The following is a 12,269-nucleotide window of genomic DNA, read 5'->3' as shown; positions in this document are numbered from 1 at the left end:
AAAAAAAAAAAAAAAAAAAAAAAGAGAGAGAGAGAGAGAGAGAGAGAAAGACAACGATAATCAGAAAAAGAAAAAATGGTAGAAAATGGAAAATACAAAAATGGATAAGGTATAGATATATATGTTTGAAAAGAACACAAAAAAAATGATGAGAACAACCCCCTTTTTCCTCAAAATACCAAAATACGCGCATACGAAAAAAAAATTCTCTTAGATCATGATTATTTGATGTATATATATATATATATATATACATACACACACACACACACGTAATCACGCGCCAATATATATATGAAGTTTATATATTTATTAATTTATGCGGTACTAATGATAAATTTTTTGCGAAATACACAAACGATCCAGAGACCGATGCGAAATCTCGACGATCGTTATTCGACGTTAGAAGAAAAAGAGTAATGGAAGAAGGGATAATAGGTGTGGTGACCTTAGATACGTAATTAGATAAGTAATAACAAAAGAAGTATCCAAAGAAAATGAAAATCATTAAATTACGATCGTCGAGAAATCGCGCTACGCCGTTGTATACTTCCAAGATTTTTACATCTTTACATACACACTAATGCATTATTTTATAAATTACTTTTAAGATAAATTCTTTTTATCCGATTTTTTCTATTTTTTTCTTTTACTCATATTTTCTAGTACTTTTTCAATTTTTTCTTTTTTTTTTTGCTCTTTAATTTCCTTGACTTTTTTTTTTATTGTTAACTCTTTAAGATAAAGAGAGAGAGGGAGAGTGAGTGAGCGAGAGAAAGTGAGAAAGAAAGAAAGAGAGAGACTCGTTGATAGGATTTTACAAACGGACAAAGGATTATATATTATAAAACACTCGTTAAAATAATTTAACGATTGATTTTTTTAAATCGGAGATACATTGGTAACGATCGTAGATAGAGAGATCGTTTGGTTTGTAAATATATATTTATTATTAATTCGCGTTTACTAGTGTCAGAAATTTGTGGTACGTTGTCCTTTGGTTAATTAGTACTATATAAGGAAAAAATGAAAAGAAATGGAATGCGTGGGTGGATGACAGAGAATGAATGAAAGACAAAAACAAAAATTATTGCGATCGTGGTGAACATAGAAAACGCAGAAAAAGTAAGAAAGAGAGAGAAAGAGAAAGAGAGAGAGAGAGAGAGAGAGAAAATAATATTATTACATGCATATATGTATGCGTGTATGTAAGTAAATATATGGTTTACATGGGAACATTGCACAAAAATGCATATCCTCCGTTAATTCCGCATCATTGCATCCGAATTTCCATCGTAAAGCGTCATTTTCTATAAGAAGAAGAAGAAGAAGAAGAAGAAGAAGAAAAGAAGATTAAAAGTGAGAAAGAATGAAAATGAGATTGCGAATGAGAGAATGTGAATGAAAGAAAAAAAACGTACGTACGAGTCTTGAGGGCGAAGCGGGGTGGGGTGGGGTGTTAGGAAATAAAAATTGAACACGTGTGAGGCAACCGGAATCCTTGCATTCGCTTTAATCAAAATACACAAGAGCAATTTTACGAACAATAAAACCGATGAAATTTTTATCGAACGTTACCGACCAGTTTGTTGCTTCGTTCGCGCAAAGGAAAGAAAAGAAAAGAAAATAAAAGAAAACAAAATTAAACATTTCAACGCTTGGTTCAAAACACTTTCTTTTTATTCTAAATAATTCGAAATTTTTAATCTATCGGGATTTTGACAGAAAATAATTTTCAAAATTTGTTTCTTGAGGGAGTATGGGGGGGACAAATTAACCCTTCGAACTCGAGGGCTATGGAACGGTTGCTATTTTTATTTAAATATTAATAATTTTCAAATAATGATAAAAAATCGTATTGGATAACAATGTTTTTTTCAAGAAAAAAGTATCGTATGTAATAGTTGAGTAATAATGAGTAAGAAAAATCTTAATTTTCGGACTATTAGAATATATTAATTACATGTTATACGAACGAAAAAAGCGTAACGGCAAACTGGATAGCAAATTTCTGTGAGAAGTATAAAAATACAATAAAACAAAAATAAAAGAAAGAAAGAAAGAAAGAGAGAAAGAGGGAAAGAAAAGGGAAGAGAAGAAAATAAGAGTTATTATTTCTACACGAAAACTAAGATAAAGGTATATGAACAGTATATATATATAAATAAATATAAAATTATATAAAAATATATAAAATTATATATATATATATATATATTAGAATAAAAAAGGTATATATATATATATATATAAATGTATATGATCAGCGATGGGATTAAAGATGAGTTAGAATGACACGAAAGGGATGATAGGGAAAAGTAAAGATAACATTTGGCAGAAAGGGAAATATGGATATAGTGTCGTATGAAAAAAAAAAAAAAAATAGAAATGAAAGAAAAAGATAACAATGAAAAAAAAGTAAACATTAAAAAATGCATATGCAACGGGAGATACGCGCAACAAAATTACACGAAAAATTACGCGAATAATACACATAATAAAACTTATGAACAATTTGTACGTATGTATGAGTAAATATATAAGTACATACAGTACATAACAATACGTGATACTTCAGTGGATGTCAGGGAACAAGCAAACGATTACGATTAAAAAAGAAAAAAAGAAAGAAAAAAAAATAAGAAAAAGTAATAAAGAAACAAATATAAAAAAAAAAACAAGTGCCCCGAAATGGGGGCACGTTCCTAGCAATTTTATCACTGCTAATAAAAAAGAAAAAAAAAACCATAAATACACGTAAAACATACACAAAAATACTTATACAAACACATTGAATACAAATTTTACAGATATTATCAGGCTTCTATTATTGTCCGCCTGTTGTTACAATATTACACACCATCGGCCATACTTGAAAAACAAACAAAGAAAAAATAAAGAAAACGTGAGTCTGCCTTCTATGAAGAAAAAATTTCCCTACGATCTGTTTTAGATCAATGCGCTTCGAACCCCGAAATAAAAAGTAAATGAGAACAAAACAAAACAAACATTAAAAAAAATATGTATCTGTCTCTGTGATCATGTTCGTTTTGATTAATATCATCAATGCGATACGATCGATGATTTTTAAGAGACGATTAGAAGTATTTATAATTAGCGTAATCACCGATGGAAACGATGCGTTTTAATTCTTGATGGACGATCATATGACGATGATGTTGATGATGACGACAATGATGATGATGACAATTCGAGAGAAATTAATCGTTTCCGTTGTGCATAACGTTTAGGACAAATTTTGAGATTCTCTGCAGGATGGAAATAAAAATAATAGAAATTATTTCTTTTTTTCTTTTTTTCAACTAATTAATAAAATAAGGTACGTAAGATTCATCTTGTTTGTTTTTGAATGATCAAAAATTTGCATATCATTTATCTCTCTCATTCTCTCTCTTTCTCTTTCTCTTAATTCTTATTTTGAATTTTATCTATATAGATATGAAATTTTGTTGAGAAATATAAAATATAAAATACTTATATGTTGAGAAAATTTTAATTCCATCCTGCGCGCAGACCATCTCTTTTTACGTAAAACAAAATAATAGAATAGTATACATATAAAAGAGAAAGATTAAAATGTTTTCATTGATACTACTACCACCCATTGGGCGAGTGTTGAGTTTGATGATTGTGAAGTAATAAATTTAATTAATATAATAAATGGATATAAAATGAGAAAGGGAATTAATAAGAGAGCGGTAATAATATATACAGGACGACAGATATACAATAAAATTGAAAAAAAAGAAAAGGAAAAAAAAGCAGACAAAAAATTGACATTAACTTGATAAAACACATACAATATTACACGCGTCGCGAACAGAGAGTCCTCCGAACAAATTTTCTCTCCTCTTAACAAAACCGACCGATCGTTTCAATGCCACTGAGAGCTTCCTCGAGGAGGTGTCACATGTTACTTTCAACGGTATTTCGTACAAATACTATATTATTAACTTTTTAGGCGTAATGTAAGCTTCGTAGTGAGACAAAGAATTAAAATAAAAAACCAAAAAAAAAAAAGAAAAAAAAAAAGGAAAAAGAAAAAGAAAAGAAAAGGAATATAAAGAATTAAACAGGAAGATAGAGAAAAAGATGATGATGATGACGATGATGACGATGATGATGATGATGATGATAATAATAATAGAGAAAGAGAAAAAATGCGTGAGAAAAGGAATAATAGCGCGAATCGCAACGGACACGAGAGCGTGTCATTTTAATAAATTATATTTATATATGTATAACACACAACACCCACGCGCGTATATACATATGTACTTATAATAATAATAACAATAATAATAATAATTAAATAAATAAATAAATAAATAAAATAAATAAAATAAATAATAATATTATTTAATAATAATTATATGATAATGATAATATATATATATATATATCTATATATATATATATATATGTATATCAACGAGCGAAATTCGTATCGTGATGATTTTTCTAGGATTCGAGATCGATTGATTTGATCTCACTCGCGAAAGAATAGACGAAAAGTTATAATAGGAAGAAAGGAAAAGAAGAACAAACAAATAATAAAAAAAAAAAAAAAAAAAAAAAAAAAAAAAAAAAAAAAGAAAAAGAAACAGGAAAAAGAGACAAAACGATAAATAGAAAGATAAACAAAAAAAGAAAGAAAATAATGGAAAATAAAAAAAAAGTCGCCCCGCTTTCGTCTCGTTGCGATTCTTTTTAGTAAAACCGCAATGTGTTTTTCACGGATATTAAAAAAAAGAAAAAAAGAAAAGACAAAAAACCTCGACGTAAAAACTTTCGCGACCAAGCAAGCAAGCAAGCAAACAAGCGCATAAAAAGAATTCGCGAAACGACGAAGGATGATGATACTTGCTCGTCGTTGTCTCTTGTAACATTGTAAAATACCATGAAATGGCGAACGTTTAATAAATTATTTGATCAGAATCTTCTCTTTCCTTCGTTTTTCGTATTACTACTACTACTATTATTATCATTATTATGTTATTATATATTTTTTCCTTTTCTTTTATTTTCTTTATTTTAAAAGAATCACGCACGAGATCGGATCGGATCGAATTCTCGTCTTCCCTTTTTTTTTTTTTTTTTACTTTTATTTCACAATCAGACACGATCAATTTTAATGGCCGACGGGCGTTAATCCCTCCTCCCGCCCTCTCCCCCAACCCTCTCTGCTCCACCGAAAAGAATCATCGATCCCCAAAACCCGAAGTCACGATTATTATTATTCTACCTTACGCAGTTAATAATAATCGGTTAGATCACATCATCGTTCCCTCTTTCAACTATATAAAGAAAATATCCCAATAAAATCCTTGATAAATTCATTCAACCGATTATAATTGTTTCCTCTCATTGTTGTCGATTCTAACGAAGTAAGAAATTCGTTCAAAGTAAATACTTCCGATGAGAAAGAAAGAGAGAGAAAGAGGAAACAAAAATTCAGGGGAGGGGTGTGTAAAAAAAGGGATGGATACGGCGAGGACACGCGCGTTAACTTTCAAAGTTACAAAGCGGCAAAAATATAACGGAAGAAAAAATAATAAGAAATAAGAAGGAAAAAAAGATTAAAAAAAAAGAAAAAGAAGAAGAAGAAGGAAGTAGTGGCTAAGCCGAAAAGCCCAAAGTCAGGGACCGTCATCACGGGCGCGCGTGTCCGGTTCGCAACTCACCAAGATTATATTAATTCGATTAACGAATGCCGCACGTTGAAGGGTTCCGGATATATATACATACACATATACAAAAATCCGTTGGTTTCTCTCTTTCTCTTTCTCTCGTGGATTTCTCTTCCCCCAGGATGATGAGTCTTTGCGATTTCTGTCCGTGGTAGAACCCAAGAAGGACGGACGGACGTACGGACGGTTCGAAATAATCGCTCGGCCAAATAAATCCGTAAGAATTTTTTTTTTTCTCTCTCTGTTCGGTTCCTCGCCCGTGTGCAACAGCAGCCAGCCAGCCAGCAGCAGCAGCAACTTATAATTTCAAGACGTTAAATTTCAAGCTGTCAAGACCCAAGAGAATCTGGTCCATCGCGTCGAAGGGAGATCGCGTGACTCTTACGCCTACCTCGTTACCTAAGTTTTCTCTCAATTTTATATTATATATATACGCCATTTTATACTATTAGTTTATATTTTTATATAAATTCCCCTCCTTGTTTTTTATTGGGTCAAACCACCATACGTTTAGAATACAAATCACTCTATCGTTGTAATGATAATTAGATCGATTAAAAAAAAAATAAAAGAGACATCGTTTAATTGTCATATAAACAAAAAGGATCATATTATCGGTAAAAAACAAAGGACAAACTGTTCGTAAAGCCGATAAATATATATATACTGCACACAAAGGCATATAAAAAAATAAAATGAAATAAAAAAAAAAAAGGAGAAAGCCAATGAAATAGGTAATAATCTACCAATCGCGGGTATAACGGGGGATACACGCGATAATATGTATTGTAGAATATATACATATGGGTGAAATCAGTCCGTCCTACTCTGAACCTCCTCCCTTTCCACCATCCTACCCTTCTTACCGTCTCTGTTCTCTTCGTATCCACCCCGCAGGCGGCGATCCGATCCATCCGTCCGCAAGTCCGTTTCCGCAGGTTTCTGCTGCTGCGTGCGCTACCACGCAGCATCCTTCTGGATCCGGAGGATCCACGAACGCGTTCTCTAGTGGTGGGGAGTGAGCACGTAGTTGGATTGGACGAGTAGGGTGGTCGACGAGGAGTACCGAAGAACGGAGTTCGAACGACCGTCTGTCTCTACGTGTGTGTAAGAAAGAGAGAACGAACGCAGGAACGAGCGAGCGAGCGAATGTGACAGAAAGAGAGAGGAATAGATAGTGGGGAAAACGGGGTGGGGAGGGTTTAGTGCGAGAGAGGGACTCCGAACAGTTCGGACGTGCATCGCGCGAGAACGGCGGCTCAGTTAGCGGCGAGCCGCCACGAAGTTAGGGTTGATTTTGTCGTCAAACTCTCCTTGTCCCCTTTTTTTTCAATCGAAATCGCGTCAGAGTTACCGCATTATTATAATCATCTATATCTCGTGGTCACTTGTGTACGCGCGTTTTAATCATTTCCTCGAACTGTCGCTCGCTCGCTCGCTATTCGTCCGTTCGTTTTAACTTCGTAACGTCGATTTTATATGATCGTTTGCAGGATAATCAGTATAATACAGTAATGAAGTTATTGCGGCTATTGTACTCTTGTGCAGAGTACACTTAAGATAAAAACAAAAACAAACAACAGAAAAAACAACTTTGTTGAATATTTATTTTCTAATCATATATGAGAGAGATCAAAGTTTTATTTAAGAGATACGGTTTTTTCATTTTTTGGTTATTTATACGAGAGATCATTCTCTTCCATGTACGAATCTGAAATCGTCTTTCGGTTACGCGATTGGGGTATAATAAAAAAGAAGGAAGAGTAAGAGGAAAAATACAAGAAGGATCTCTCTCTCATCGAAAGCGTGTCGATATGACGACGTTGACTACGATTACGAATAAAACGACTACGACGACGACAACGACGACGAGTACTACGACGAGAAGGATGTAAAAGAAAAGGTGTTTGCGAGAGAGAGAGAGAGAGAGAGAGAGAGAGAGCAGATAGAAAAGGGTTCGACGTCATTTCCTTCCCTCTCGTTTCCCTCCCTTTCGCAAAAGGGGTCAGAGTTCGGGGTAAGAACGAGGAGGAAGCGTGAAAGGGCTTGCTCCGCGGTAAGAGACATCGAGAGGATCTCTTCCTGATTCTTCGTGAAATCGAAAGAAAAAAAAAAAACAGGGGAAAAATAAATACAATATAAAATATAATATCAAATCAAATCTGAAATCAAATCAAAAATAATGTCGATGCTTTCGATAGGATCCTCGTGGATCCTAGCCGCGCTTTGCGGTTTGGTATTGGTCCAAACTAGAAGTTCGACAGCGGGTGGAGAAATATACGCTAAGATGTTCTCCAGTCAACAAAACCCTTCGGATCCTTGTTACGACGAGGACAGGCCGAGAAGGTGCATCCCGGATTTCGTAAACGCCGCGTTCGGTGCGGCGGTCGAGGCTTCCTCTACCTGTGGGAGCGGTGGTCCTACGAGATATTGCGACGTCAATGAGCAACCAGGTGGATCGATAGGTATCGGACAGTGTCACATTTGCGACGACAGCACGCCTAGACGACGATTCCCGGCTAGTTATCTGACCGACCTTAACAACCCGAACAACGTGACGTGCTGGCGCAGCGAGCCCCTCGTAACCTCGCAAAGTTTTTCAGCGCCGCCAGACAACGTCACGCTTACCCTGTCCCTCGGTAAGAAATACGAGCTAACTTACGTGAGCCTACAATTTTGTCCGCGCGCTGCCAAGCCCGACTCGATCGCCATTTACAAGTCGATGGACTACGGGAAGACCTGGCAGCCCTTTCAATTCTACTCGTCCCAGTGCCGGCGGGTCTACGGTAGGCCAAACAGGGCGACGATCACGAAGGCGAACGAGCAGGAGGCCAGATGCACGGACAGCCATCGTTATACGGGTGGCGATGGTCTTGGACCGGTCGGTCGGATAGCCTTTAGCACATTGGAAGGTCGTCCATCCGCGGCGGATTTTGACAATTCTCCGGTTCTCCAAGATTGGGTTACCGCGACCGACGTCAGGGTTGTCTTCAATAGACTTCACATGCCACAACAGCCTAGTCAAGATCAAGTCTCACAGTTGGGAGTCGTCGACGAGCACGTCGGGCTCGGGGTCGAGGAACTCGCCAAACGGGAAAGGGAACGCGAGAGAGAACGCGAGGAAAGATTGAAGAATCAAAAGAGCAACCTTTTGCACGGCGGCGTCGTCGATGGTTTCGTCACGGCATTACCCTCTTCCATTCATTCCCATCAAATGTTGGGATCACGCGAAATGCAATCGAACGACGCACTCGATCCCCAAGACATGAGCTTCGTAGCTCCCGTGACTGGGAGCACGAGCAGCAGCATAGGCACCACCTCGACCACCACAACGATTACCAGCAATCTTGGTGGATTGAGCGTCGTCGGTACCGGGACCCTCGCGCATCATTACGCCGTCTCGGACTTCGCCGTGGGCGGCAGGTGCAAGTGCAACGGCCACGCGGCAAGGTGCATCCCCGGCAAGGACGGCGAGGTCGTCTGCGAGTGCAAGCACAACACCGCCGGTAGAGATTGCGAGAGGTGTCGGCCATTCCATTTTGACCGTCCCTGGGCCAGGGCTACTGCGAGGGATGCCAACGAGTGCAAAGGTCGGCATCAATCACCGATATTACATTTCATTTTTCTCTTCTTTTAAACAGGGATTTTAACATTTAACAGCCTCCCCCCTACTCCCCTTTACGAATACGAATTCTCCCTTAACGAATACTTCTATCGCTTTTTTTTTCTTTTGTATCATGAAAACAACGTTAATCCGACTTTTCTCTTTGATATCCGATAAATCCGCCGTACTATGTTACGTCGATACCGAGTCGTACCTAATTGCCGTGAAATGGAGCGTGCGTGCGTGCCTGCGTGCGTACGCGCGTGCCAGAAGAGTTCAATGAAAATAGGCAGGTAGTGGTGTGGTACTCGTTTGAGAGTCTCGTGTCGTTAAACGACACCGTGAAAGTCGCCTTTGCCAGCGTGGGAGGCCAAAATGTTTGACATTCGAGAGCGCGAACGTTTAGCAAAAGGGCTCTGGGGCTAGAACGGAACGGAGGAAGAGAGAAAAATAGTAGGGAGGGGGGCAGGAAAAGGGAGTCGACGAAAAACGAGGTGTGCGCGCCCGCACAGGATCATACACCACCATCACCATCACCACCATGATTATCTCGGCGAGCGCGTTACACGTTCGACCGTCGGAGAATGCAAAACACGGCCACGCCGGTGTATGTGTGTACGTTCTTTCTTTTTTCAAGTTTCTTTACCCCTACGTCCACCCCCTTCTCTCATTTTCTCTCTCTATCTCTATCTCTCTTTTTACTTTGCCGCTAGATAAGGATTTATTTAATCCGATAACCGAGTTTAGATACCGAAACGAATGCGCCTGGTTAAACTGGATACCCGTATCGCTTTGCGATACAACTCGCAAAGAGTGTGTTACCGATTCCGAACCAGTTTCCCCGGCTTTGTTTCGCGTACGCCTCGATAATTCACATTCGTTTATTTATTAACGGTAAATAGAAAACTCATTCACTCGGTTTCCGTGCGGTCACACGCATACGGACAAGTCGTTTGCGTATGTATGTGTTTTCATTTTGCTTCAAATTGTCAAACACTCGTGAAAGATTTCGTTCGTTCGTTCGTTCGGATGAATCGGTATAAAGTTATAAAACAATTATTTTCATTATTCGACAAACATCGTTGTCAAAGAGATATAGAAAAGAAATGAATAAAGTAGGATCGTTTTCTCTGCGTGTATCCTTGTAAACTTTTATCCGAGGCATATTCATTGAATTTGATCAGGGCAGCAAAGGGATGAAGGGATTCCACGAGGGGTGTGTCTTCTCTACGGGATTTCGAGATATACAAAATAAACACAAAACAAACGAGTCGAACTCGATCTTCCACCCTCTCTATTCGTTTCTTCTCTTTTTCTTTCTTTCTTTCTCTCTTCATCTTTATCTTTCTCTTTCTTTTTCTCTTGTTCTTTCCAGTTTCGCATCTTCCCATCCTCGTCTACGTCGACGATCGAGCCTCGAGGGAAAGCAGCCCTTCTTCCTTCGGCTTCACCCCTTAATTCGAAGCGGCGAAGCGTTAGCCTCTCTCTCTCTTTCTCTCTCTCTCTCTCTCTCTCTCACTCGTTCATTCGTTCGTTCGTTCGTTCGTTGGTTCGTTCTCTGCTACGTTCGGAGGCTGCGTGCCGAAATCAAAAACGTCGAGGGGTAAAACCACCCTCTAAAATCGTTTCGAATCGATAAGGGACGGCCCCTTTTCGCGCGCCGACCGCGATCTGCACGCGTGCGAATACGCGACGCGTAATTTTGGGGTCGTTCGTTCGTTCATTCGTTCATTCGTTCATTCGTTCGTTCATTCGTTCGTTTCTTCGTTTCTTCATCGCTCGGACGCCTGAGTATAGGCCGAGAAAAAGAGAATTATCGAGAGAGAGAGAGAGAGAGAGAGAGAAGAAATGAAGGGGGCTGCTGCGTTTACAACGATTCTAAGGTGCGATAACAGCGTTAAGCTGCTATTCATCGAAATTAATTGCACGCGTACATATTTTTTCCTTCCACCTTCTCCACTTCTTCTTCTTCTTTTTCTTCTAGTTCTCCATCTTCATCTCTTTTTCTCCTATTATTTATATACAATATTTTTAACAAGAATAACAACCACGTCGAATAGCAAGAGAATAATTTAAATTTAAAAAAACAACAACAAAGAGCAACGACGGAAAATGATGAATGAAATAAAGAAAAAAAATATATATATATGCATGTATAGATATGTATAAAAAAATATGTTGCCTCGTAGGCGAGGTTGCAGCACGCGATCGTTGAAAGCCCGATATTAATTCGGAATAACACAAACTGAGGTGGGAAGAGGGAGAGGAAAATAGGGGTGGGAGGAGGAGGAGTAGGAGGTCGGTTGGGACCTCTAATAAAACGTTCTTTTTTTTTTTTTTCTTTTTCGAAGGGACGAACGATTTGTTTTCAACTCGAACCGCGCACCGCGAATTCTCTCGGATATTACAAAAATTTGCTATCGCCACCGTTGGCAACGGCATTGGATATATAAAAAAAACAAAAACAAAAATAAAAAATACAAAAAATACTGAGGGTTGCGGGGGGGGAAAGAAAAGCGGTAGTTACGGTGTTTCGGGGGGGGGATAGATAGGGTGGGTGGGAATGGGGTAGGGGGATGGAAAAAGCTCCGGTAATCGTCGCTCCTCGAAATCGGCTTTCGTGCCGATTCAACGCGGTCTACCATCCGCGAAACTTCGCTCGTTTTCGATTCTACGTATGTGTTACGTTATACGAGTATTTATATGTAATCATACACATATACGTACACATATGCACATACTCATGCATGTAGTTCCGCGCGATACGCGACACATCGTGGAAAATGTACCCCCTCCCCCTCCTCGTTCCCCCCCCCCACCGTCGAAAAAACGTTGTTATAAATATGTTTTGCATGTATATATTTCTTTTATTCGCGGGTATTGTCTTTTTTCTTTTTTTATTCAATTTATTTATTTTTTTTCCTTTTTTTTTTTTTTTTAATATTTTATTTTTT

At 38.1% G+C, this 12,269-nt stretch overlaps 1 protein-coding gene across 1 annotated transcript in view; it reads left to right on the top strand.

Moving 5' to 3' along the window:
• The first annotated feature begins 6,918 nt into the window (after positions 1-6,918).
• Positions 6,919-12,269, top strand: part of LOC106790908 (netrin-1-like) — a 133,194-nt gene continuing 127,843 nt past the window's right edge. Inside the window, exon 1 of the mRNA XM_014756166.1 lies at positions 6,919-9,301. Within this exon, the coding sequence (XP_014611652.1) occupies positions 7,894-9,301 (1,408 nt within the window). The 5' untranslated portion in view covers positions 6,919-7,893. The remainder of the gene's footprint in view (positions 9,302-12,269) is intronic.

Source organism: Polistes canadensis, unplaced genomic scaffold (genome assembly GCF_001313835.1).
Source record: "Polistes canadensis isolate GaletaPanama2010 unplaced genomic scaffold, ASM131383v1 scaffold_268, whole genome shotgun sequence".
Classification (NCBI taxonomy): domain Eukaryota; kingdom Metazoa; phylum Arthropoda; class Insecta; order Hymenoptera; family Vespidae; genus Polistes; species Polistes canadensis.
The sequence above is the reverse complement of the archived record's forward strand: the minus strand, read 5'-3'. Positions and strand labels throughout refer to the sequence as shown.